The sequence below is a fragment of the Antechinus flavipes genome, chromosome 3, assembly GCF_016432865.1.
Source record: "Antechinus flavipes isolate AdamAnt ecotype Samford, QLD, Australia chromosome 3, AdamAnt_v2, whole genome shotgun sequence".
Classification (NCBI taxonomy): domain Eukaryota; kingdom Metazoa; phylum Chordata; class Mammalia; order Dasyuromorphia; family Dasyuridae; genus Antechinus; species Antechinus flavipes.
Window position 1 is genome coordinate 151,927,287 of NC_067400.1, and position 26,896 is coordinate 151,954,182.

The 26,896-nt window shown below is 37.0% G+C and overlaps 1 protein-coding gene across 1 annotated transcript in view; it reads right to left on the minus strand.

The window, feature by feature from the left end:
* STK24 (serine/threonine kinase 24) overlaps positions 1-26,281 on the minus strand; it is a 127,659-nt gene extending 101,378 nt beyond the window's left edge. Inside the window, exon 1 of the mRNA XM_051984044.1 lies at positions 25,565-26,281. Coding sequence (XP_051840004.1) covers positions 25,565-25,606 — 42 coding nt within the window. The 5' untranslated portion in view covers positions 25,607-26,281. The remainder of the gene's footprint in view (positions 1-25,564) is intronic.
* Positions 26,282-26,896: the final 615 nt, after the last annotated feature.

Sequence of the window (26,896 nt, forward strand, 5' to 3'; positions counted from 1 at the left end):
CTGAGGGCCTGCACAAGCCTTAATTATTTTCTTCACGTGACAGGCCCATCTGATGATATGGTATTGTTTTCTGGATGCATCATTCTACAGATTGCTCAGTGCTGACTGAGAACATCAATTGTATAACCAATTACAAAAGGCTGCTTACACAAAATACATATGGGGGTATGAACTGAACAGAGTATTGCAGATCATGGACACTCTCTCCAGCTCTTTACTATCCATAGTAACAAAATACCAAGAAATCCAGAACTGTCAGAGATGGAAAGAATCCTTAATATGATCTAGTTTGAGTAGCTCCCACAGTCACACTGCCACTGTTTTACACAGGAAGTAACTGACTCTGAAGAATTCAGGAATGAGGGTTAGTAGTGATTCAATTAACTTTACTAATAGAAAGATAATGCCAAAAAAAAAAAAAAAAAAAGAAAGAAAGAAAATAGTGCCCTTAAGCAGTTTTCTTAATGTACAATATAGCTATGAAACATACTGAATTTACTGCATACTTTAATTTCAAATACTTTTTTTTCTTTTTCAATTCTTTCTACATGTAAACCATTCATGTTTCTTAGGTTCAGAAAAGCAAAAAAAAAAATTAAACAAGTGAACAGTGTGAATGGCAGTAAAACAATCTGAAAGGCAAAAAGAGAATAAGGAGAACTAGCCTTGGGAAGACACAAGGAGAAAAGGACACTGTTTTGTTATCGTAAGAATGAGAGAGTGTGATAACACTGAGAAGTTTTGAGGAATGAAGGACAGGTAAGAGAATCACACTGGCTGGCCTTTATCTTCAGAGTGAAACAGAAGAACAATTTATCTCTTTTAAGCATAGGGACTGGGATGGTTGTAATGCTGAGAAGAGAGGGAAAGTATCCAAAAAGTCACTATGGGGAATATGGAGAGAGGAATTTGTTTTTTAATCCATATAGCAAATCAATACTTGAAACTCAATTCTTTTGGAGGTAATAACTTGCATCAAAGTGTAATGGAATATGTCTCAACTATCGCTAAGCTGACCTTTTATAGATCTACTAAATGGAAAGAAGGGAAGATGACATAAAGGCTGACCTTGATAATTGGGCTAGAAAAAAGACACTACTGCTATCCTATGAAAGTTTGGAATTTGGTGGTAATAATTCTTTTCTCTCCAAATACTTTGTATGTAGTGAAGATTTATTTAAGAAAATTCATTTAACAAGATTTAAGAAACACACACAAAAGGCAAAAATCAAACATTTTAAGGATAAACCATATAATTCATTGATACAATTATTACTGCCCCTCTCTGACTGCAGTTTTAAGTATACACATTTTTCAGACCACAAAGACAAGATCACCTAATTGCAGTTATTGCCATTGCCTGGTCAGGTCATAACACATGCACAATGTTGTACATTTTACAATACTAATGAACATTTGTCAGACCAAACCAAATCTGAATATTTTACTTATCCTCCACACTTCATCTACCAATAGTGCTAGATAACTTGTTCTTGAGATTTTTCCCTCCTCTTGCTCCTGAAAGTTTTTTTTTTTTTTTGTTTTAGGGGTTACTTATTATCATAAAAACATAGTTTAAGACACGTTTTCTGAACAAATTTTCTAATCTGGAGTTAATTAACATAGTTAAAATAACTTTAAAAACTGGGGGAGGGGGAGAGCATCTCAAGATATTTGTCTCACTACATACAACCTTTTCCTGGGCAGGAAAGTATCTTCACTACTACATACATACAATTAAAGACTCATTAGAATTTTAAAATAACCTTCACACACTAAACATTCTTAGTGATTTTAACAGAAATCTATATAACAATTTACCAACTGTAGCAAGTTTTCTTCCTGAGTGCCAAGAGATCCTTTGTAAAGCTAATAGATAAGTACAGGTGCTGAATATAAGAGACAAAGTGCAGCAGTATTTACACATCTAGAAGAAAAGGTAGAAGAAATAAAGCATAGTCTAAAAGGAGAATATAATTTTAAGTGATGTGCAAGTTCCTTTAAATATAAGTAGGATCCTTAAGATCCTTTAAATTATATAATGTCCTGCAGCTTAATGAGTCAAAAGAACAACATATCAGGAATAAAATAGACAATGAACTTAGGCTGCATTAATGTAACTTTGTTTAGAATGAAGGATATTAACATCCTAATGTACATATTGCATTTGAATTGCTCTGTTCATTTCCAGGTGCTACATTTTAGGAAGGACATCAACAAGCTGGAACATGTCCATAAAAGCATGGTGAGAGAACCAAAGTACTGTCATGAGAACTTATAATTATGCCTCTGTTTAAAAGACTGAGCAAAAAACCAGGAGATGAGACCTAGAGGAGACATGATAGCAAATATCAAAGATCCAAAAAGTTGTCAAGTAATAAATATAGGGACTATATATTTATTATCCTTGGCAGTAAGAAAGGAGAATTAAACAAATGAGAAAAAAGTCACAGAGAAAGCTCTGGGTTTGATATAATGAAAACTTAAGACTGCCCAAATACCAGGGTCCAACTCGTCTCCTTCCTGCCCAAATTCCATTTGCTGTGTGTGTATCTTTTATATTAATGGGTATTCACATGTTGTCTCCCACATTATAATGTATATTTCTATAGGACAAGAACACTATTATTTCTCCTACCTTAACACAGTGCATGGCACAGAGTTAGAATTTAAATGCTTACAGGCTAACAACTAGAATTTTATTAAAGTAGAAAGGGCTACCTTATATAGGGGATGAGTTCTTCCCTCTAGAGGTTTCTCTGTGGAGTTTGAATGACCATTTCTAAAGAAGATTCTAAAGGACATCCCAACTTCAGATATGGGTTAGATAGATACTACCAATCCCTTTACACTATCTCAAACTCAAAGATGAATAAATACTCATTGATTTGAAATCTCTGATTATAAGATTGAAAACCAGTTTGAAAAGATGATGAAAATTATGTGTTAAAGTGTAATACTTTAGGGTGATTACAATAGGATGTTTACCATACAATAGGATTAGGGTGTTAAGATAAGGAGGCAGTCACTAGTTTTGTGAATATGTAATGGCGAATTTATACCTTTGATTCATCACTAAATTGAAGGTCCAAGTGTAGGAAATCTACTCAAATGACCATCCTCCCCTTCCCCAAAAAAAGTTAAAATTAATTCTCAGGGGAGGAAACTACCTCTGCCAATGCAAGTTTGCATCTTTCCTGACAACTTACAGACTTAAAATTGCTGAGGTGTTGCCTAGAAACACCTCATAAGACCTGCAGCACTCAAACCAGATTAAAATATAACTGGACAAGATTTAACAAAATAAAGATACAATAAAATACAAATAATGTTACATTTTAAAACTAAATCAAGGGGCAGCTAGTTGGTGCAATAGATAAAGCACTAGCCCTTAAGTCAGGAGAATTCAAATCTGGCCACAGACACTTTCTAACTGTGTGGTCCTGGGCAAGTTACTTAACCCCAAATGCCTCAGAAAAAAAAAAAAAAGGTAAATCAAAAGTGGTCTAAAGGGATCCTTAGTATGGATCAGTGGCCCGCATTTCCATTTGAGCTTGATTCCACAGGTCTTAGAGTTAGAGATTAAGTGATTTGTCCAGAATCACAGAGCCAGACTAGATCAGAAAAAGGCCTTAAACAGAATTTTTCCTGACTTTGAGGCCGACTCTCTATCTACTACCCCACATTGCCTCTCTTCCATTATGTCTGGTTTTTACATTTGCTTCATTTCCCTTCTTTTTTTCATTTATAGATATTATAAATTCCTTAAAGGCAGAGATTGAGCTTTATTATTTTATCATTTTATCTCCTCCCACACACATAGCACTTCGCATTAAGTTTGCTGAACTGAACTTATGAGTATAAGTAACTTATATTTAACAATGTTTCTTCAAGTTCAAAGCAGCTTACTAGCACCTAACATACTGTAAGAAGCAATTATCATAAATCTAAAAAAATCATACACACTTCAATATTCAATTATGAATCAACAACCATTGCAGCAGCTGAGCTTCATTAATCCGTTTCAGATAAGTCTCTAGAGATGATGAAAATCATAACCACATTGACACATCCTATGTTCAGAGAACACTCATCCTACTCCACAGTATACAACATGGAATGCTGCTAAGAGTGCATCTCTGCAATTAATAAATTCATCTCTCCCGAACTTCAACTAACCATTCTCATTCCTCCTACAATCAACAGGGATCAATTATGTGCCAGATACTGTCCTGTGTGCTGGAGATACAAATGACAAAAGCTCATGCTCACAGATAAATGAGTATGATATACACAGATTTATACAGAGCAGAGAGAGAGGTGAGGAAGAGGTGCTTGCCACTAGGGAAACTTGAGAAAGGCCTCTTTAAAAAGGTAGCAGTCTTGAAGAAAGCTGGGGGTTTCAAGAGGCAAAGGTGAGAAGAGACAGCATTCCAGGAATGGGTCACATAGCCTGTATTATGCAAGGACACAGAAAGAACCTATAGGTTTAGTCCATGTAAACTATGAAGACAACAGAGAGGATTTCCACTTAGCCATGGACTGTGGAGTAGCTGACATCATGTTCCTGATTTTAAGTTTTAAGAATCTAGAATATTATCTATCAATGGCAAAATCAGTATGTTATCAAGACCAAAATTATAGTTCCAAAAGCATCAACCTATAAATTTCAGGGCAAAGAGAAGAAAGATTAAAAAACACAATTTCTGATCAATGAAATATCTCAATGAAATATCTCAATGAAGTCTGTACCAAAATGACTTAATTCTTAATTCTAAGAAATCTGGAAAGAATTTTATACACACACACACACACACACACAAATATATATATATCAAGTAGTCTGATATTCTAGATTAAGCAACCTGAATTTTATCAGACTGATTCACTACCCCCTAAATATTGTATGAAGTGAAAATACACAGGATGGAAGGACATGACCAAATCCTAAATAGCTTGATGCAAATTTGAAACATTAAGAAAAATTAATTTCCTGCTACATTTACATCAGAAATTTTAAAATTAATTTAAAAAACTTCCTTAATATTAAAAAAGGTATTTGAATATGAAATGAAAAGGTCAAGACCCAATACAAGAGTTTCTTAGATTAGTATTTTGATTCTAGTCAACTGGGTTTGCAAAGCTTTATCTTCTCAAAGGGAATGAGAAATAAGGGAAAAGAAGTAACAAATGATATGTGAAATAGTTCAAATTAAGTAGCTCTGACTGCAATGAAAAGATAGCATGGTTAATTACATATGTACCCTTTCAGGAATGAAAGAACAAGATGTGGCAAGATAATCACTGCAACAAAAACTGACTTAACTCAAGGCTTTTAAATAGTTCAGTTCAGAGTAGTGTTGCCAGGGCTCAAAATAATAAACTATAATTCACATCTCAAAAGGTAAACATGAACTCAATACTTTCAGAATGGACTTACTGGCAAAAGCTGTCAGGGTGCCTTCTCCTCAGTAATAGTATCTTCTACTCTCAGTAATCTCTACTATTAATTATTGCAGATTTGAATTGGCCCAGCATCAATGCACAGATTGCAATCCCTTAACTAAAGAGCCTAACTTCTACTAAAAATTATAAAAACAAAAATATACATGATTGTTCATTCATTTATAGAGTTTTCTTCTTCTCAAGCTAATACTTCTTCCTTTCAGGAGAAGACTTTGACTACTTTATTATTTTTTTAATAACAACTTTTTATTTATCCAGATACATGCAGTAGTTTCCAACATTCAATTCTGCAAAACTTTTGTGTTCCAAAATTTTCTCCTTCCCTCATCTTCTCCTCCCTTCCCTAGATAGCAAGCAATCCAATATAGGTAAAACGTGTAATTCTTCTAAAGAAATCTCCATATTCGTCACGCTGTGCAAGAAAAACCAGATTGGGGGAGAGGGGAGGACAAGCAAATAAACAACAAGAAAAAAAAGGTGAAAATAATATACTTTGATCCACATTCAGTCCCCATCGTTATTTCTCTGCATGCAGATGACTTTTTCCATCACAAGTCTACTGGAATTACCTTATAATATCTCATTGTTGAAAAGAACTTGACTTTTACATTATTATAAAGAGAAAAATAGAAACCATTTGTAAAGAATTCCTTCTCTCTTCCACCAGTACTCTTAACCACCTTCCTCTCTCCCTTGCTCAGGAGCAGGCCCTCTGGTTCATTATCTCCAATCTTCAATCTTTCTTTATCCACTGATTCCTTCTTAGCAGCTAAAAATATACTCATAGTCCCAGTTCTCATCAGAACTTTCAGCTAATTCTGATATTCCCTCAAATTATTATCATTTTAAATCTCTTCTTCTCAGAACCAAATTTCTTGCTTCTATTTCCTCTCTTCTCACTGCTTAATTCCTTTGTAATCAGGCATAAACCAGATTACATAAATCACACACCAGATTCCACAATAATAGCTATTTTCAGCCACCTTCTAAGGTGACCACCTGTTTAGGCAAGCAATAACTATTATAAAAGGCTGAAAATATAGACATAATGTGTTTGAGGTACCAATTTGAGACTTCTCCATTGGAAAATCTACCAGTCAAGTAAAAACATTAAGAAAAGCAATCAGAAATGAAGACTTAAAATTCTGGAGAGAAGTCAAAGCCAGAGACAAAGATTTGGGATTCATCTGCATGGATTTAATAACTGAGGCAATGAGAATGGACTAGATTAGTAAGGGAAGAATATATAAATAAGAAAAAAAAAAAAAAAAGTAGTGCACCAATAATGCCTTCATGAGTAGAGGGCAAGAGATTGAAAAACCAACAATAGGGGATGAGGAAATAGTCATAGAGAATAAGGCAGGAAACCAAGAGTGTTGGGGAAGCCAAGGGGAAATAATAAAGAAGAGGAAGTAGATTCAAAGGAGATTCCCCAATATAAAATGCTGTAGCCAATTCAATGAGGTTGCCAACAGAAATAAGGCCACTAGATTTCATGACAAGGAGGGGTCATTAGTGACTATGGAGAGAGTTGTGGGTATTGTGCTATGTCACCTACCTAGAGCTACAGAGCAAAATAGGGAATGATGCTTTCTTTCTTCAGTGTTTATTTGCTTATTACTAGACATTAAATGAAAGAGTACTAATCAAAGGATGGTCTTCCCCAAACCTAAATAAGAATTCCAAATGCCAAACTAAATCCTACAAAACAATGGGCAATAATAGGCCTTCTATTAATTCTACAAATACAGAAGAGGTAACCTACAGACTAAAAGTCAAATTTCTTTTTCTTTTTCATTTCAACGTGTCAGAGAACAATTTGAAACAAGATCAAAAGAGATAATCTTGTTTTTCTCCACGGAAAACTGCCAGATCACATACATGCATATTCCAGGAGTCCTTCCTTCCCTTCCCCTTTCCCTCCTCCTCTTCTCCTCCCCCACCCCCAGGCATATACACACATTCTCTGTTCTGCAAACCTTTGGAGCTACTCCCACTCCTGATTTCTGATGTTGTCTAATACTCACTTCCTTTACACCACTAGCAAAATTCTCAAGTGTAATTTTCTAAATATGATAACATTTAATTCACCAACCATCTTTTTGCAACCATATTCTTCTTGTATTCCAACCAACTTCCACCTCCCATCTAGGAATTCAACCCCCCCAACCTGGAACCTTAGACTTCTGTCTGTCAAACATTGCATCTACACCATTCAAATTCAGATCTGTCACACTCTTTTCGTTTCTGTCAACTTCATTCTAGGCCACTACACCTATGCCTTCCTTCATCTCTTTCCTTCCATAGCTCTAAGAATAAAATTCAATCTGTCACTACTAAAACACAGCTCTCTTGACTATCACTCCCTATTTATCTTCCCATATTTGAATGTGAGCTCTTTGAGAACAGGAATTGTTTTTAAAAAAAGAAAAAAAAGGGGGGGGGGGCTGTCTGCTTATTTTTTTTTTATCTCTAGAGCTTTATCCAGTCCTTGGCACTAAAAAATGCTTAATAGAGGATTTTTCCATTCATTTCCAAAACATATTATTAATAAATAATTAGGCAGAATGCATGTTCTAAGTTGTTTTTTTCCTTTCTCGTGAGGCATAAAATGTCCTATCTCCTTATAACCAATAGCATGCATGAGTGATATAGCTAGTTTGAATTAGGGGGTTCAGACAGTCCCAAGATACAAGAATATCTTTAATTCAAGACAAAATGACCAGAACATGATTTAAGAATAAAAATGGGCAGGGAAGCTTTAAAAATTTTTAAAGGAAAAAAAGAAAAAAGAAAAAGGCTAACCATCCCAATACAAGGCTCAAGGCCAAAACTGACTTCATTAGCTCCACTTTCCTATCAACCAAGTTACCAAATTCAGTCACACTACAAACTGGAATACCAACTTTTACATTTCAACAAAATGCCAAAGCAAGTACTTCTCCACTCACTAATTAAAAACTCAATTATTACACCAAACACCTTTAAAATAAACCCTCAATTATTATGGATTACATCATTCCGCTTCTTCCTGTGGCTGAAGTCACCTACTCTTTGGCCAAAGTACAGATATAATAGTGGGAATCTGTTTTCCCTCTAGGGCTAATAGCAAAGCATCTCTATACTACTCCCTACATCTCTAATAAGCATTAAAAATCAAGACCCTCTTTTCTCCCCATTACAAAGACACCGATATCAAATAGGAGGTGCCAAACATCCTCTTCTTCACCACAGATGGATATAAGCCACTTTTTTTTTTTTTTGGGGGGGGGGGGTCAAAAGGTCCAATGGTCAAATCCTCAAGTGCCAGAGCTATATTGTAGTAATATCCATTAAAACATCACAAAGAAAATTCAAAAACACTTTTCAAATGACCATTGAAAAGTTTAGCACAGAAACAAAAAGATAAATTGTTGATCCCTCAAAAGACCTATCTCAACTTTATCCTTTCATTTGGTAGCTTTGATTTCTATTTATCATCTATTATTAGAGAAGATTCATAAATAATGAATTTTATCAAATACCAGATCAATGGTCAAAAGTAAAACAAATATCAGATTTAAAGGAGCACAGATGTAAAGCTGGAAGGAACTCGTAAGTAAACTAAGGTTTGGGTAGACCAAGTGATTTTATATATAATCTGAATTCCTCTAATGTACTTTTTCATATTACTATTGAAAATTTTCTTCATCTGAAAACTGCCTGTTCATATCCTCTGACCATTTTATCAATTTGAAAATGACACCTCTAAGTTGTTGAATAAATATTTAAGGTACCTGAATAAAATGGAATATTACTGGATTACAGGAAATGAAGAATTGCAGAAGCATGGAAAGCATATATGAACTGATAAAAATTGAAGTAGAATCAAGAAAACAACATATGCACAGGTGACGATATAAACTGGAAGAACAATGATGTTAAATGAAACAATCTAGGTCCCAAGGAAAAGACATAAAAACTTACCTCACTCTCTCTCTCTCTTTTTTTTTTTTTTGGGGGGGGGGGGGGAAGGAAGAGGTGAGGGAAAAGATAAGCAAAAAATTATGCATACAATGTCATATTTATTTGTTTAATTAGTTTTGCTGAACTGTTTTTCCCTTTATTATTTGTCATGAGGAACAACTCTAGAAAGGAGGAAAACTGAGTAATGTGGGTTATATAGAAAGATATTTAATGTTCAGAAAAACTGTTCATGTTTATTAACCTATATCAGATTGCTGACTGTCTTGGGAAAGGGTCAGGTGGGAGGAGAGGGAGAAAAATTTGAAACATAAGGTTTTGCAAAGATAAATGTCAAAAACTGTCTTTGCATATATTTAGGAAAATAAAATACTATTAAAATTTTTTTCAAAAAGTTCCCTACACCAAGGAAAAGTAAAATAAAATAAAAAAGATATTCAAATTTTTCACAGAAATTAAGGAAATGCTGGAGGTTCAAAATCAACCCACAAATGTTCTCCAAAACCTTGAAGTTTCATAATTTATCAGACTCAAAACCTATTCCAGATGAGAAAAAAAAAAATGAGCAAAATTATCCAATTGCTACCTTTTCACGGTGAGCTGCCAGAAGTAGCCACCTCTTTGCAAGTAACTACTCACATTTAAATAGTATCTTGAGGTTTGCAAAGTATTTTGCTCACACATCAACCTTGTGATATCTTACCACCGATTTTATAGGTGATTAAAAGTGAGTCCCCAAGAAGTGAAGCCATCTGGTCAAGGACACACAATAAATATCCAAGCTGAAAACAAAACTCTCCCAGTGCATTACTATCTTCAAAATGCCCAAGATGCATTTTTTAGTGCTTACTGTTTTATGTGGCATAGAGCTCAGTTTCCAAATAGGTCTTTCAATTTTGTTAAACAATTCTTTACACCAAGCTAGTATTATAGACAAGTTATTATTCAATTTGTAAATAGAGAGGCTATAAAAGTCCTAATATTTGGACTCCAAATATTGACTACTGCATAGTAACATCTATAACAGAATAAAAATCCTCAATTACAGGCAATTTCAAAATTTCCTTCTCCCCACAAAACTAACATTTCAAAGAAAAATCTTAAAGATACACCCTATAAATTAAAAATCTTACATTCAAAAAAGACTCTCTGGCTTCTCTACAGGTGTTTGTTTCCCTACAAACATTTCTTTGGCATTGATTTCAATACTACTGTCTTTGAAAACCTGAACCAACTTTCCACTACTTCATTTGGTGAGTGCCAAGACACTCCAGAGTTCATTAAAAATGATTCTGGTCACATCATCCACGCTGTGGAATGCCCACGGCAGGGTATGTCACTCCCATGCATGCCAGGTCTTGGCACTTCCTCTGCCTGCTCTCAAAAGGCCCAGCCCAAGACAGAACCCTAGAAGGAGTAGCCATTTTAAGCGTAAATCTGCTCTTACTCAAGTTTTGCTCCTTACTCCATTTCTTATGCCCAGCAACAATTAAATCCATTTCACAACATCAAGGTACAGAAGGAAAGTACCTAGGATACTGGGAAACAACATGCTGGGAGATAGGAGGAAGGAACAAGAGGGAAAGAAATCATGACAAAGTCTGCATTCTTTGAAATTCTGTCCAGAGCTGGACTTCCAGCAAAAAAAGTTGTTTCTCTTTCTTTGCATATTCGTACTCTGCACCCCCAAATTTGGTCCTATAATTCAGCACCTTACATTTTAAACTTCACGAAGTAACTTCATCAATGTAGACAACACTTCTCCAAGACTTAATAAATTTTTTCTGTGGCTTACATATTGATGAACCTCTTAAGTTAGTTCTCAAACCCAAGATCCATCGTCCATATTTGAGTTTCTTAGGATTTGCTAAAGCTGGGAATCTACTGACAGAGCTTTCAAAAAACATGAAAAAAATCCAATGTCACTTCCATAGGATACATCAAAGGAATTAAGTCAAGAAATTCAGCTACACCATGAACTAAATACTAGTAATAACAACTACTCTCATTTATATATAACTTGAAAGCTGAACAAAATCTTTTACTCTAACCTCCATTTATACCACTGATTCAATGAAACAGTATGTTCCAAATTCCAAAGAATGAACTTTCAATTTATAAATACCTATAAATAAGCTTTGAACTACCCCTTGTTTCTGTCATATGAAAGCACTTTGCTTCCTTTTGTATAATTTTATATCTAAAATAAAATAAAGCACAGAATAGTAATATTCCCAAACACACAAAAATATTTCAGATAATAAACTACCATTCTATATTTATATAGTAACTTTCATTATAAGATTTCAAAGGGCTTCAAACAATAATTAAGCCTTACAAGTGAGACTTGTCATTTTTTAAAATTATGTTTCCAATAAACATTTTTCTGCCTCTTTATTCTCTGAAGAATACTTAATCAAATCCTCAGCTCCCCACACTCCCTTTAACTTATAGGAGAAATAGCGTATGAAAATCCATTCACTCCATTGCCTTTTGAAAGTTAATTTTTCCTCTCCCCAATTACTGTATCTATAAAAGAAAAGCAGTAATACTATGATTCAATGACAATAATTTACAATACAATGTAAACTTGTTGAAGAAAAAGACTATTTCATTTTTGTCCCCCCCCCCCCTCCATCCCAACCCTATCATGATGTCTGGCCCATAGTATCAGTTTAATAAATATTGAATTGAGTTCATGTGCATATAGCACTCTTAAGGTTGAAAAAGTATTTCCTTCAAAACAACTCCTTGAAGTAGATAGTGCATATATTATTTCCATTTTTTTTTTTCGTGAAAAGAAGCAGAGGCTCTAGAGATAAAATGGTTTACCCAAGGTCATGAAGCTAGTGGGCTTCAGTTTCCTCTTCAAGAAGACTCAGAGGTTCTAAGTGACTTGCCTAGTTACTCAACTAACTAGCAGCAGGGACAAAATTAGAATCCAGGTTTCTCCAATTTCAGCTCAGTGTGACTATATTATAAAGTTTTTTGGTTTTGTTTTTGGTTCCCTTCTAAAAAATTTTAAAATACAATTTCGTTTCGTTTCATCTCTCCTGAAGAACTGATAACCATCTACTATTATCCAAAGTTACACACAGGCAGGAAGCTAAAGGCTGGAGGTCAAAGTGGCTGTTTTGTTGTAGCTGCACTAAGACTACTAGTATGATTTCACCTACAGATTTTTAATTAGATCTCAGCTACAACTTCAAAGATAAATACAGATGGTCTTAGAAATAGGGAGGGAGGGAGGGAGGGAGGAAGGAAGGAAGGGAGGGAGGGAGGAAGGAAGGAAGGAAGGAAGGAAGGAAGGAAGGAAGGAAGGAAGGAAGGAAGGAAAGAAGAACACATATGAAGTACAATCTGACTTGCTCTAAAACAAAGTTAGATTCAGAGATTTTCATCAATGAGAGAAAAAAACAGAACAAACAGAATCTCTAATAACTAGTTTTCCTGATCTATTTAACCTCTCATCCTCCCTTCTCACCCTACTCCTCAGGTCTATTAAATAGGGAAACCTGGTTTCCCATTCATTTAAAAAGCAACCAAAACATAAAATTTTCACTTCATTGATGATGAACTATGGTGAACACCTATGAAGTTATATTTCCAAGAAAACTAATGAGAAAAATGCATAATAATTAAAATTGCACAATATTAGAATTCAAACTGGCATATAATCAAAGCTAAAATACAATAATAAAATAAACAAAATCCTGTATAAGAACAGAGAGATGGTACAGTGTTTAGAATACTAGACCTTCAGTCAGGAGGACCTGAATTCACATCTGGTGTCAGACACCAGATACTTCTTAGCTGTATAATCCTGGGCAAGTATTTAACCTCAATTGTCTTGCAAAAATAAATTGAGTAAATTAATGAATGAATAAACTCTTGTGTAGTATAAAGCATTTAATGAAGACATTCTTTGGGCTCAAAGTAAAACTTATCATCTATAATACTGAAACTTTAGTAAGAGGAAAAAAAAAAGATTACAAAGACCAAAAAAAAAAAAAAATTTTTTTTTTTTTAATCAATACGTCAAAAGGAGAATTAGGTCATTGACTTCATGGCCAGAGAAGCTAACATTCATTCATAAAGGAGGGAAAATGTTCTTCGGTGCACTTAAAAGCTATAAATAAAATTATCAAATCAGTTTTAACATGTATTAAGCAAGTCAGCCATGTGCCAATAGTATGTACAAGGGGAAAAAAAAGACAAAAACAGTAAAGTCTCTCTACTCCAAAAGATTATACAGGGAAAGTAGAGAAAGGAGAAAACAACATGTACCTATGCAATCTCAACTATGACACTACTCTGTGTAAACTTGGGCAAGTCACTTAAATTTCCCCAAGCCTCAGTTTCCTCATCTGTAAAACAAGAGAACAAAATGGGACTATGTCCAAGATGTCTCTCCCAGCTCTATGATCTAGAATCCTAAGTAAATATTTAAGTTAAAGGATGCCCTCTAAAGCACAACTAATATAGAGATCTTCATTTTTTCCCCCCTCATAATGTAAATCTACCAGAGAAAATTCTGTCCTGAAGGTTTCAAAGTAATCAGTAAAACAAAGTCCACATAGATGCAACTAGAAAAAAACAAATACAAGTGATATTACAGTACAAACAGTGCAAAAAAATGTCCTCAGGGAACAAAGTAGGATGGGTCTTCAAAAGAAATTTTGAGGGGATGAGTAGAGATCAGGAAAATGAATCTGCATAAAGTTCAAGAGAATTCTAGTGATGGAAAAGTTGCAGAGATGAGTGTAATGGCAAGAAAATTGAAAATCTGCTTGGAATCCCTACTTTTTCCTACTTTATACCTAGTGACCCTGGATCAAGTCATTTTCCTTCTATCTGTAAAGTGAAGAAACTGGTTCAGTGGATCTTAAGATCCTTCTCCAGCTTTAAATCCTGTACTTCTTCAAAATTGGCCTATTTGGGAGAGGAGAGAGTTTAAAAAAAAAAAAAAAAGACAAGAAGATGAGTGAGTTGGAAAGACTTAATACTACAGTTCAGGTTTGAACTGAAAAGGCAGCAAGAAACCATCAGACTTTTGAGCAGAGGAAATGTGGTAATCACCATGGTGGTTGTGAAAGACTGTTCTGACACTAATAAAGGACAGACTGGAATAACGGAGACCAATTCGGAGGCAGTTGACTTACACCAGGAACGAAGGCAAATATTTAAGTTTAATAGCAAGATCACAATTTAAGCCACTTTCCCCACCAATGAATACATTTAACATGAGGGGAAAATGCTAGTGAATGAATTGATCCTTCATTCTTGGGTGCCTTTCTTCCCCTTAAGCTTCAGGAAACTGAAGTTGTAACAAGGTAGGACAATATGCAAATTACAACAGCTCCCTTCATCAGGATTTCAGATAATATTTTATAATATGAACCATAACAGTCATTTAAAGCCATAAACCAAATATGATACGGTAGCCACATGGCTGCAGAGTAACAATGTACACACTAAGGCCTGACCTGAGAGTTTCCATTTACCCCTTTTATCACTGGTGTCCACAGGGTCCTGCAAAACAAGCAGATCAAAGTTGCAGGAGAATATTATTCTTTAAGAATGAAGTGTCTTTTTCCCCCCTCAGTACTCTTGTTAACAAGAGTCAGCATAGCATGGTGGATATAGAACTAGCCTTGGAACCAAGAAAGATGAAAATTTTGAGTTCTGCCTCTTAACCTCTTGGTGCTCCAAGACAATTCTCAAAGACATGAATTGGTAGTTTCCTCCTTTGAAAGTTCCCCAGTCAAAGAAACCACAGAGCCAATCTCTTTCATCACTTGGAAATGGAAAAGATGTTCATATCAAGCATTTTCCTAATCCATACACCTGGAATTACCTTTTTTTTCTTTTTAAAGCAAGCAAAGACCTATCTCATTTGTAACCTATCCACATGGAAACAAAAGACAAATACAATGTTAAGCTAAGAAAGCCAATTTCATTCAGTCTCAGATACTAGGAAAGCATTTTATTCCTTCCTCAACCAATGCAATATTTAGATCTGCATACATATTCTATGGCACAACTTAAGATGAAAGAAGCATAGATGGTTCAATGAGAGTGAATCTAAGCTATAAGAATGGAGTAATACTTCAAAAGTTATCTTCACTTAAAGGATGGGAGCCATTTTATGACAGTAATTTTGTGTTCAAGCATGCAAAAAGCCAAGAGTAATTCAGGAGTGGTCTGTTCCCTATAGATAAAGAGGTTCTGCTTATCAAGCACAAAACTCTAGTGTTGGAGAAATTTTCTAAATGAAGAACTACATCTCTCAAAAGAAAACCTCATCTGTCTCTTGAGACCTTAGCCTGCCTTCAAAGTATGCCTGAAATAAATAGATGAAAGAGTCTGGGTTTTTTTTCGAATCATGAAGAAGAGGAGAGTTATCAATATGCTCTGCTCCTCTACTCTTTTGGATCTTCCTTTTCTCATTGCCCCAATGTACAATAAAATGCTTGAATATACAGTACTGAAGATATATATATATATGTATACACGTATATGTATATATCATATTGAAGAAAAGGTTGCTCCAACTGGGCTCCCAAGGCCCAGTAACTAAAGGTACGAACCTGTTCTTAATAACAGCAGCTTCATATTGTTAGCTACTATTCACAGAACACCATAAAGTAAATTTTAAGAAGCGAGTTAGAAACCAACCTTAGCAATCTAAACTAATCTGACTTAGGGTTCCTTTTCTACCTATGGTAACAATCTTTACTCTGAAAGAAACACCTTCAGTCCATCAAATTAACTTTCTATAGTTCCATAAGGTAAAGGGGAACATGAAAAACTCAAGTTTTTATATACATACATACATATATATATATGAAATCCACAAGAGAATAGATTCTTCTGATCTCTAAGATTTCTAATTCTTGAAAAGTTTTTCTTCCATCAAAAAACTTTTCATTGCATTTTAAGCACAGAAGGAAAATTCAACTAGTAACAATTTTATTTGTTGTCATTTCTTGACAAACAAGTCACAACAATTTTAGTCATAACAAGAATCCATGTTTATACAGTCGTTTGAGGCTTACAAAGCACTTCCTTATAATAACCCTGTAAGCTAAATACTCTATTATTCCCATTTTTCAATGTAGAAACAGTACTGTATAGTGGGTGGAAAGCTAACCTGGAAGCCAAGAAAACTGTTCAAGTTCAGTCTCAAGCAAACTTATTCCACAACTCTAGGGAACACCCATCCAACTTTCTAAGCCATAACTTGCAAAGAAGGTGCTAACCTTAACTGGTAGAGTGTTCTCTCATCCAAGAATTTTCTATGCCAATGAAATCACCAAGCCAATTCTTGTTGCTTTTATTTTAAAAATCAGGAAACTGAAGCTCTGTAAGAATAAGGGACTTGAATGAGTCAGTTTAGAAATCATCTAGCCCAATGAGTTTAAACCCGAGTCCCTGAACTTTGTTTCTCAAAATGCCTTGATAATTATGTTTTAATATAATTGGCTTCCTTTATGCATGTAAAAATACTATCATGAAAAGGGATTGCTAGGTTTCACCAGACTGCCAAAGGGGTCCATGAAACAAAACTTTGATCTAGTCCAATCTCCCAGTTTTATAGTTAAAAGAAATTGAATCCTAGATAAAGTGATCTGTCTTACCAAGATTACATTGCTAACCACTGGTAAAGGAGGACTAGAAATCAAATCTAATTCTCAGTCCAATTTTTCTTCCACTATTGCTGGCAGTAACAAGTGAGGGAGGAAAGCAGCAAAAGACTCTGTTTAAACAACAAATCAAGAGAAGACCCTAAAAAAGCCATAAGATTTAAACAATTTCCCATGACTCTCTCATATCTCCAAATCTTCTAGCACCTTAAAGACATTTGTTTACACTCTCATACTTGTAGTGCTATTATTATATTCCTGAGCAATCTACTCCTCAGCCCTTTGCAATCTGACCTCTTCACTCCATTGAAACCATGTTTGCAAATTCACTTATTTTTTAACTAACAAATTCCAGAGGTCTTTTACTTAGTCCTCCTTGAATTTTCTACTGAATTGACCTTGCTGATCAGACCCTCCTTGATAATCTTTATTCCTTTGGTTTCCATAAGTCTGCTCTTAATTATTCTTTATCTGTATCCTTTGGCAGGCTCTTATTCCACCTCTCTTCCCTTAAAAATGTTTTGACTACTCTTGGCTATCACCATTATAGCTTTCAAAAGTAACTATACCCAGAAGACTTTCAAATCTTTATCTCAACCTGAAACCTTTCTTCTTGGCTCCTACTTAAGACCTATTGGCAAGCTCCACTATGTTCTCCAGGCACTTTTAGATTTAGGACTAAAAGGAACCAAATCCATCCTCCTCATTTTACAAATGATGACAAGAGAGGACAAAGAAAGTGAAGTGACTTGTCCAAGATTACATGGTTAGTTGGTTGGTTATAGTCCTTTGTTCTCAAAGATGGCTAAAATGACATCTCTTTGTTAGAGTTACAATATGTCCCACTGTGGGTGATCAAACCAATGTTCTACCACAGGTCAGGTAATATCCTGATAATAGAATATTTGTCCTAGCCATAAATAATCCATGTGAATATTTGGAGTGGATGCTCTCAATTTGCACAATTCCCATTTCTTCTGAGCTATTTTAATTCTACTTTGCTCAAGATTACAGAGATTGTAACAGTAGTCAAGATGTAAAGCCATATCCTTTGCCTCCAAATCTGTTATACAGCTCTCAAATTAACTTAACTAATCCAAAATTGATTTCATCATCTTTCTTCTCTAGACCTACACATACTGCTAATCTCCCTAACTGATGATCTTTTTGGAGTCTTCATTTTTATATCCAATTAGCTACCAAAACGACATCCTTCTAGTAGAATGTAAACTCCTTGGAAGGAAAGACTTATCAGCAGTGCCTACTACAATGCCTAACACATAGCAGATACTTAATGCTTGCTAGATGACATCCCTAAAAACTCAGGTCTCAATACAGCACTTGTCCTTCACACAAGAATCTTCATGTATAGGATATCTTCTTGTCTCTAGTACTTGGGTTCTCAGTCCAGGGGAATCTGTGGATTTGGATGGGGAAAAAAAAGCTATATCTTTATTTTCACTAATATGTAATGGTCTTTGTAACTCTAACTACTTTATTGTATGCATTTTAAAGCAGTATTCTATAAATGGATCAAAAGACTTCCATGACACACACAAAAAAGATTAAGAACCCCTGCTTTAGGACAAAATACAAAACCCTCAGTTTAAAATTGAAAATATTTTACAATATAGCTTTTAACCAATTTTGCATATATCCAACTATTTGTACTATTTTATCTACCTTCTTTTACTCTCCATTCTACTCCATCTGACCTGTTTCCCAGCTATATTCCATCCTGCATTCTGTACCACTGCAGCTTTTCCAAGGCTGTCTATCTTCTACATCTGGGCTAGATTGCATCTCTTAGAACTCATAGCTTCCTAAAATGCATAATTCAGACTATTTCTAGCCATATGAAAAGATGCTCCAAGTCATTATTAATCAGAGAAATGCAAATTAAGACAACTCTGAGATATTACTACACACCTGTCAGATTGGCTAGAATAACAGGGAAAGATAATGCAAAATACTGGAGTGGATGTAGGAAAACAGGGACACTAATATATTGTTGGTGGAATTGCGAACACATCCAACCATTATGGAGAGTGATTTGGAACTATGTTCAAAAAGTTATCAAACTGTGCATACCCTTTGATCCAGAAGTGTCACTACTGGGCTTATATCCCAAAGAGATACTAAAGAAGGGAAAGGGACCTGTATGTGCAAGATTGTTTGTGGCAGCCCTGTTTGTAGTGGCCAGAAACTGGAAATTGAGTGGATTCCCCTCATTTGGAGAATGAATAAATTGTGGTGTATGAATGTTATGGAATATTATTGTTCTGTAAGAAATGACCAGCAGGATGATTTCAGAAAGGCCTGGAGAGACTTACATGAACTGATGCTAGTGATATGTGCAGGACCAGATCATTATATACTTCAACAACAACACTATATGATGATCAACTCTGATGGACGTGGCCCTCTTCAACAATGAGATGAACCAAAATCAGTTCCAATAGAGCAGTAATGAATTGAACCAGCTACACCCAACCCAAGAACTCTGGGAGATGACTATGAACCACTACATAGAATTCCCAATCTCTCTATTTTTGTCTGCCTGCATTTTTGATTTCCTTCACAAGTTAATTGTACACTATTTCAAAGTCCAATTCTTCTTGCGCAGCAAAATAACTGTATGGACATGTATACATATATTATATTTAACATATATTTTAACATATTTAACATGTATTGGTCTACCTGACATCTGAGGGAAGGAGTGGGGAGAAGGAGGGGAAAAATGGAACAAAAGGTTTTGCAACTGTCAATGCTGAAAAATTACCCATGTATATATCTTGTAAATAAAAAGCTATAATCAAAAAATTTTTTTAAAAACCATAGTTCAGGTGCCACTTACTATTAAAGGACTTTACTGATCCTCCATCCATCCATATACCTGTCAAGTGTTAGTGTTCCCCTCTTGCAATTATTTTGTATTACTTCATTTTGGGGACACTTATTTAACTAAGTACATGTTTTACTATCATGGAACCAAAGTTCTTTAAGGGTAAAAACCACTTCATTTTTGTATCCCAATAGGTACTAAATAAATATGGTTGAACTAAATTGTTAAATCCGATCTAATTCTACTACTGGAATACTTTACATCTATATCCTATCCACTCTGAACACCACCCAGCAGATTCAGGTACCTGGACATTAGTCTTTCAACTGCTCTGTCTCCCTTTTGGGAGTTTACCCTTTCCAATTCCCATCATTCACTCCTGTTTCTATCAAAATAATCTACACATTTAAAAGAATCATCCTTTCCCATTCTGAATCAAAAACTTTCATGTCTTCTGATTACTCAAACTCCTTTTACTGACATGCAATCTATCTCTTTAGCATTATTTAATAATGACAATTTCCATTTATAGAGAATTTGATGGTTTACGATGCTTTTTGTATTGTATCTCATTTGGATCCTAACAAGTCTGTGAGGTAGGAAATATGACTATCATTCTACTTTACAATGAGGAAATTGAAGCTGGGAGAGGGTAAGTGATTTTTTTCATGGTCACAAAGCTATTAAATGTCAAAGTAACACAGATTGTCTGATTCTAATTTCAGGACTCTTTCTACCACCCTCCATTTATTTCACATTATTGTCCTTAGTGAGCTCTATGTTCCAGCCAAACAGGATTACTGGCTGTTCTCCAATGGCATTCTTGACTCTCCAACCTTTGTAGTTAATATAATGTTAGCCTAACTGAACAAAACCTATTTGCATCTGTCTGCCTCTTGGAAAACTTCTCTTCCTTGAGATCTAACTCAGATGCCATTTCCTTCAAGAAGTTATTACTGATTTCCTCACCTAGAAAGATACAGCAACTATCAGAATGTCTTCTGAGCTCTCCAATACATTTTTATCACAGCCTATATAAGTGTCATAAAGTACGAGTAAGAAGCTGTGATATAGTATAACTAGAGCTGCACTACAGCTTTGAGTACTTGGATCTAACTCTCAAAGAGTTTACAATCTAAAAGAAAGTTATGTTCTTTCCACTCATCATTGTGTTCCATAGTACAATGATCATAGAAGACACTTGAAATTTTAATTCAATTGTTAAAAGAAATATTGAAGACATGTGAAGTAAATAAATTGTAATGTTCAGTATTGCACACTTTGGGGTAATTCTGAACCCAAAATGAAGAATAACCTACTCTTCCATCTACCCATAGTTTATACCAAAAACTTCACTCAAAGTCTAGTCAGAGGTAAGAGACTTGAAAGTAGGAGAGTAGAAAAGGAAAACCTCATTGTAATGTAGATTACAGACTAGTCTGGGCAATAGCAAGTGGCTAGCTACTCCTTCAATTTAATCATCTACTTATTTAATAGCAGGCTATTAAAAAATTAGCTCTCCTTAAAGAAGCTTTTAAAGAGTTGCTGTTTCAGTGAGGACAAAAAGTGGTAGTAGGGAGCTAGAGGATCCAACTATAAAGAGAAAACATTTTCTTGTTTTTTTCCTCAAAATGGAGTAAGAAGTATAAATAATATCACATTAGCAATCCTAAACCCAAGACAAACATATCAAAACTTGGATAGCTTTCCTGTCAAGATATTTTTTTTCCAAGAGCAATCTGAAATAATGCCCCAAAAGTTATCAAACTGTGTATACCCTTTGATCCAGAAGTGTTACTACTGGGCTTATATCCCAAAGAGATACTAAAGAAGGGAAAGGGACTTGTATGGGCCAAAATGTTTGAGGCAGCCCTTTTCATAGTGGCTAGAAACTGGAAAATGAATGGATGCCCATCAATTGGAGAATGGTTGGGTAAATTGTGCTATATGAATGTTATGGAATATTATTGTTCTGTAAGAAACGACCAGCAGGATGAATACAGAGAGGCTTAGAAAAACTTACATGAACTGATGCTGAGTGAAATGAGCAGAACCAGGAGATCATTATACACTTCAACAACAATACTATATGAGGATACATTCTGATAGAAGTGCATATCCGACAAAGAGAAGATATAATTCAGTTCCAATTGATCAATGATGAACAGAATCAGCTACACCCAGAGAAGGAACACTGGGAAACAAATTTGGACTACTTGAACTTTTGTTTTTCTTCCCAGGTTATTTTTATCTTCTGAATCCAATTCTTGTAGTGCAACAAGAGAACTGTACAGTTCGGCCCACATATATTGTATCTAGGATATACTATAATATATTTAACATGTATAAGACTACCTGCTACCTAGGAGGGAGTGGAGAAAGGGAAGGGAAAAGTTGGAACAGAAGTGAGTGCAAGGGATAATGTTGTAAAAAATTACCCATACATGTGTTCTGTCAATAAAAAGTTATAATAATAAAGTAAAAAAAGATATTTTTTCCTCATTCTTTTTTTACTATATCATTACCAAGAAAAATGTACTTATTTATTCTTAAAGCAAAAGAAGGCAAATTTTTATGTTGAGATAAATATTTTTCTCATATTATTTCTCTTAAGAAATGGCTGATAAATATTTTTCTCATATTATTTCTCTTAAGAAATTGCTGATATTGTATAGCCAAATGATTCCTACCATTTTATATCAACTTAAAAGCCTCGATGTATTCAAGTTTCCAAGAAGTTATTTCCTATTTCAATCCACTTTGTACAAACAAAATCCCAGTTTCTAATACTTAATACATAAATGAGCTACTTGTACCACCCTTCTACTTCTAAGTGTTTGAGAAAGTGAGTTCTGAAATGGTCTGGTATGTGATACTGCCATATAGAAACCAGTCAACATGAAATACCTCCTGATTTCTTCTATTACAAGAAACCATTCTTGTTTCACTGGTTAGGTAACATTCAGTGGCACCTAATTTACCCTTCAAAATTAAACCAAAGTAAGAGCTTCAACTAAACCCGAGATTCAAGAACTGATTTCCTTTTTCATTAAATGCAAAAAATAAGTCACTTTTAATTATGCAGTTGCAATAGCATAATTTATTTCACTGAAGTGTTTCAGTCACTTTCACAACATCCACTGTCACTATCTTCACTTTTATTTCTAAAAGCATATATAGCTAAAACACAATTCAAAATATAGCTAGCATCAACCCTCAATTGCACATACAATTTTTTAAAAATCTGAAATCCTTAAAATGAAAGTATTTCTTATAAATACAATTCCTTAATTTCCTAAACTCTAAGACTCTGAAGAATGGTATAATCATAAATATTTACTGTGCACCTTAATATGCAAAGTACTGTTTCTTAGAAATGGTGACAGAAATAAGTGACAGTTACCCATCATTTCTCAAAATGTTTTTCTCAAAACCACCAAAAGAAAAAGATAGTAAAGATCATTATTATTCTGATTTTACAGATAAGGAAACAGAGGCCCAGATAATTTAAACAACTTACTCAGCTTCATAGAAAAAGTGTCAAAATTGAAATTTAAACTCAGATATAGCAACCACAAGACAGGCCTCTTTCTTCTACCAAGAGTTTTTGATTTTTTTTTTTAATGCCATTTGGTGGTGAAACTTAAACATCTTCTCAGAAAAATTTTTTAAATGCCAAAAACGCACACATACAATTACAAAGAAAGTATATTATACTGAAATAATTCCCCAAATATATATTTTTTAAAAGCTGACATCCTTCTAAAAAAATAAAATCTACCACCTTCCCATAAGGAACTCTTGCAATGTAATAAGGATAAGCAAATTACACAAATAACTAAAGGATAAGGGAGAATGTTAAGCTCATAATAAAAGTACAAAGTGCCCTGGGGTTGCTCTCTGGCCAGAAGATTATTGGCTAAAAGTTTTCAAATTGCTTAGAAACAAGGATGAATCCCTAAGGATCAGGATTACTTACGTAAACATGTGAAGTTTTGTTGGTCAATTTTAAGAAAAAATAATTACACTATGTACATTATTACTTTTAGTATTTTATTCCCCATTTTAGTAAAAATCAAAAAACAAAAACAAGAAAACAAAAATGTTCTGTCTCTATATGTGGGGATGAAGATGGCGATTTTATACCCTAATAATTCTGAAGCTATTTATATTCTTTAAAATAGTAAAATTTATGGAGGTATGGACTAATTATAGATGTTGAGTCAAAAATTTTGGTACAGCACTAAGACCGTTTGGAAAACCCTATTATGTCAAATTTTCACATTTGGACAAAAATGTACTTTTTGGTCAAAATGCCAGAAAGTATAAGCAAAGTTCACTCGGGTAGCTAAAACTATACCCCATGAAAACAGGAAGTCAGACATTTAAAAAAAAATGGTGTCCTAGAATTTGTTGATGAGAATCTGAGGCTAGGATGAGAATAGGAGTAAGATTGTATCCACCACAAGAGCCGCCTCCTCTCTCTACATAGTCCTTTTTAAGGGGATTTCTTCCAGAGGTTACCACCTAAGGCTTCCCTCCTCTACTGCCACCGAAACGAACTCCTCCAAGTTTGATACTTTAATGATATGTGAACTCAAAGCTCTAACAACTTTACCTGCAAAGCTGGTTAAAAAAAAAAAAAAAAAAAAAAAAACCAACGCCCTCTCCCCCCAACTGCTTTCCTGGTGTCCAGGCAGCCCTCACCCCATCCTCCCCAAGGTTCCCCGCAGGCTGAAATTGAAGCCGCTAACATACGCAAGGAAGAGGGCGAGTCTGGACTTGCTCTCCTTCCGCCCCCTCCTCCCAAGTTCACAGCCTGCTCTCCAGCCCAGCAGTCCCGGAGGTAACCCCCCAAGGTTATCTCCACCGTCTAACCCCATTTCCCACTTCAGTCCTGGGAACTTATGACCCACAATAAACAGGAGGCCTCCAAGGGCATTTCTTGACATCACTTCTCCCTACAACTAAGGCTGGACGTGGAGAGCTTCAGTGGTGAGAGGAGCTTAGAGAAGTGCTGGAGAGTTTGGAAGGAGAGCGAACCCTCCTCCTAACTCCCCTACCCCCCCGGAGGTCAGGGCGGCCTCCCCACGGAGCCGGAGCTAGGGCCACGTTCACGTCCAGAGTCCCCCACCCCCAAAACCCGCAGCGAAGAAGGTCAGGAGGACCCTATTCGCCACTTCCTCTCCTCTCGGGGAGACGGCGTGTCCCGGAGCACGGAGCCTACAAGACCTCGCCCTCCTAGTGGCCCTCCACCCAGCTCGGGGAAAGCCCGGGGAGAGGGCGGCCCAGGGGGCGGGATTAGCCCCGCCAGCGCCCCCTTTCCCGAAACGGGGGGAGAGAAGGGTCTGTGTTTACTGGGCGAAGTTCTGCCGTGCTCCCCTTCCTCTCCCCCCCAACTTACACAAACTCAGATACACTCACATTTTCACACTCATTCACACAATCACACACTCGCACTCACAAACTCACGCCTGCATCCATTCTTACACTCGCAACTCTCCACATACACACTATTCATACACACGTATATTGTCACATACACTTAATGCCGTACAATTCACACCAACATTCGCTCTTACACTCGTATACACTCACACTCACTCCCCGCCCCTCCCGCGGCGACGGCGGAGGCTCTCACCTGCATCCCGGGCAGGCCCGGCTGCACGGGCGAGTGAGCCATGGCTGCGCCGCCGCTACGGACGGGCCAGGCCGGGCCGGGCCCCTTCCCCGCGGCGGCAGCGGTGGCAGACGGATCGGAAGAGGAGCGGTGCCGGCGCGCGGCAGCGGCGGCCTGGCCAGCACGGCACCCCCACGCTCGTCCCGACCAGGGCGGCGGGGGCTCGGGGATCAGCGGCGCGGCGCGGGCCGCGCAGTCTCCATGCACGACGGTCTGGCAACAGCTGGGACGGCCCGAGCAGCAGCGCCTCCTTCTCTTCTTCCTCCTCCTCCTAGGTTGGCAGAGGCGGCGGCAGCGGCGACGGCTCCTTCCGGGCTCTCCGGGGCGGCCGCGGGACGCTCGGCGACTCCCCACGCACACCCAGCCAGGAGCCGTGTCCGCCCCGCCCAGGGCAGCAGCAGCAGCCCCCGCCCCCGCCCCAGCCTCCGCCTCCTCCTCCTCCTCCTCCCCCGGCCGGCCCGGGGTGTGGAATCCCCCCGCCCGGTGTTTCCGGGAGAAGGAGGCGGCCTCCGATAGACAGCCGGCCTCGGCAACCCGAGTCCGCAGCCGCGAGAGCTCCGCACCTTCCGGGGCCTCGGGCGGGGGCGGAGGCGGGCTCTCGAGGGGAGGAGTCCCCGCGGCCGCCGCCGACGCTGATTGGGCTCTTGGAGCGGCCGGGGAGGGCGGAGAAGGGGCGACGCGGCGGCGGCGGGGTCAGCCTACCCCTCCCCCAAGGCTGGGGCCGGGGAGAACTAGGAAATAAGGTGGAGGGAAGTGATCTCCGTGGTCTTGGGTCTCCAGGAGCTCGGGGTGGCCACGCTGATCGGGGATTCAGTCTAACATGTTGGTCCGGAGTACCCAAGGGGGATAGTAACCAAAATTAGCTAGAGAAGAGGAAACAATTAGCCTTTCCACCCACTCTTAGAATGCCCCCGTGTCCTCCCTCCCTTTCACCGCCTTGTTCTTCAGCTGTCATGCTATTACTAGTTAGGTTAAAGGAACCGTTCCTCGTGGAAATAAATAGTCCTTCACAGGCCACGCCGAACTAATCCTAGATGCAGGCAGTGCGGGACCGAGGGGGAGAGGAGATGGAGGTAGCGATAGACACAATAGGGAGAGTGGCCGGTGGATGCCCCAATGGTCCGATGGACTTGCCAGCCAGGACAGAAAAGAAACGGAGACAGGAACCTTTAGAGGACTTTATTGCAGAAAATTGGATGACCGCAGCTTAGGAGCATTGAACACAACTGGCACCATGACTACTAACAAATAAAAAGTGACATTGCTGGATCCTTGAATCTACAAGTTCTGGAC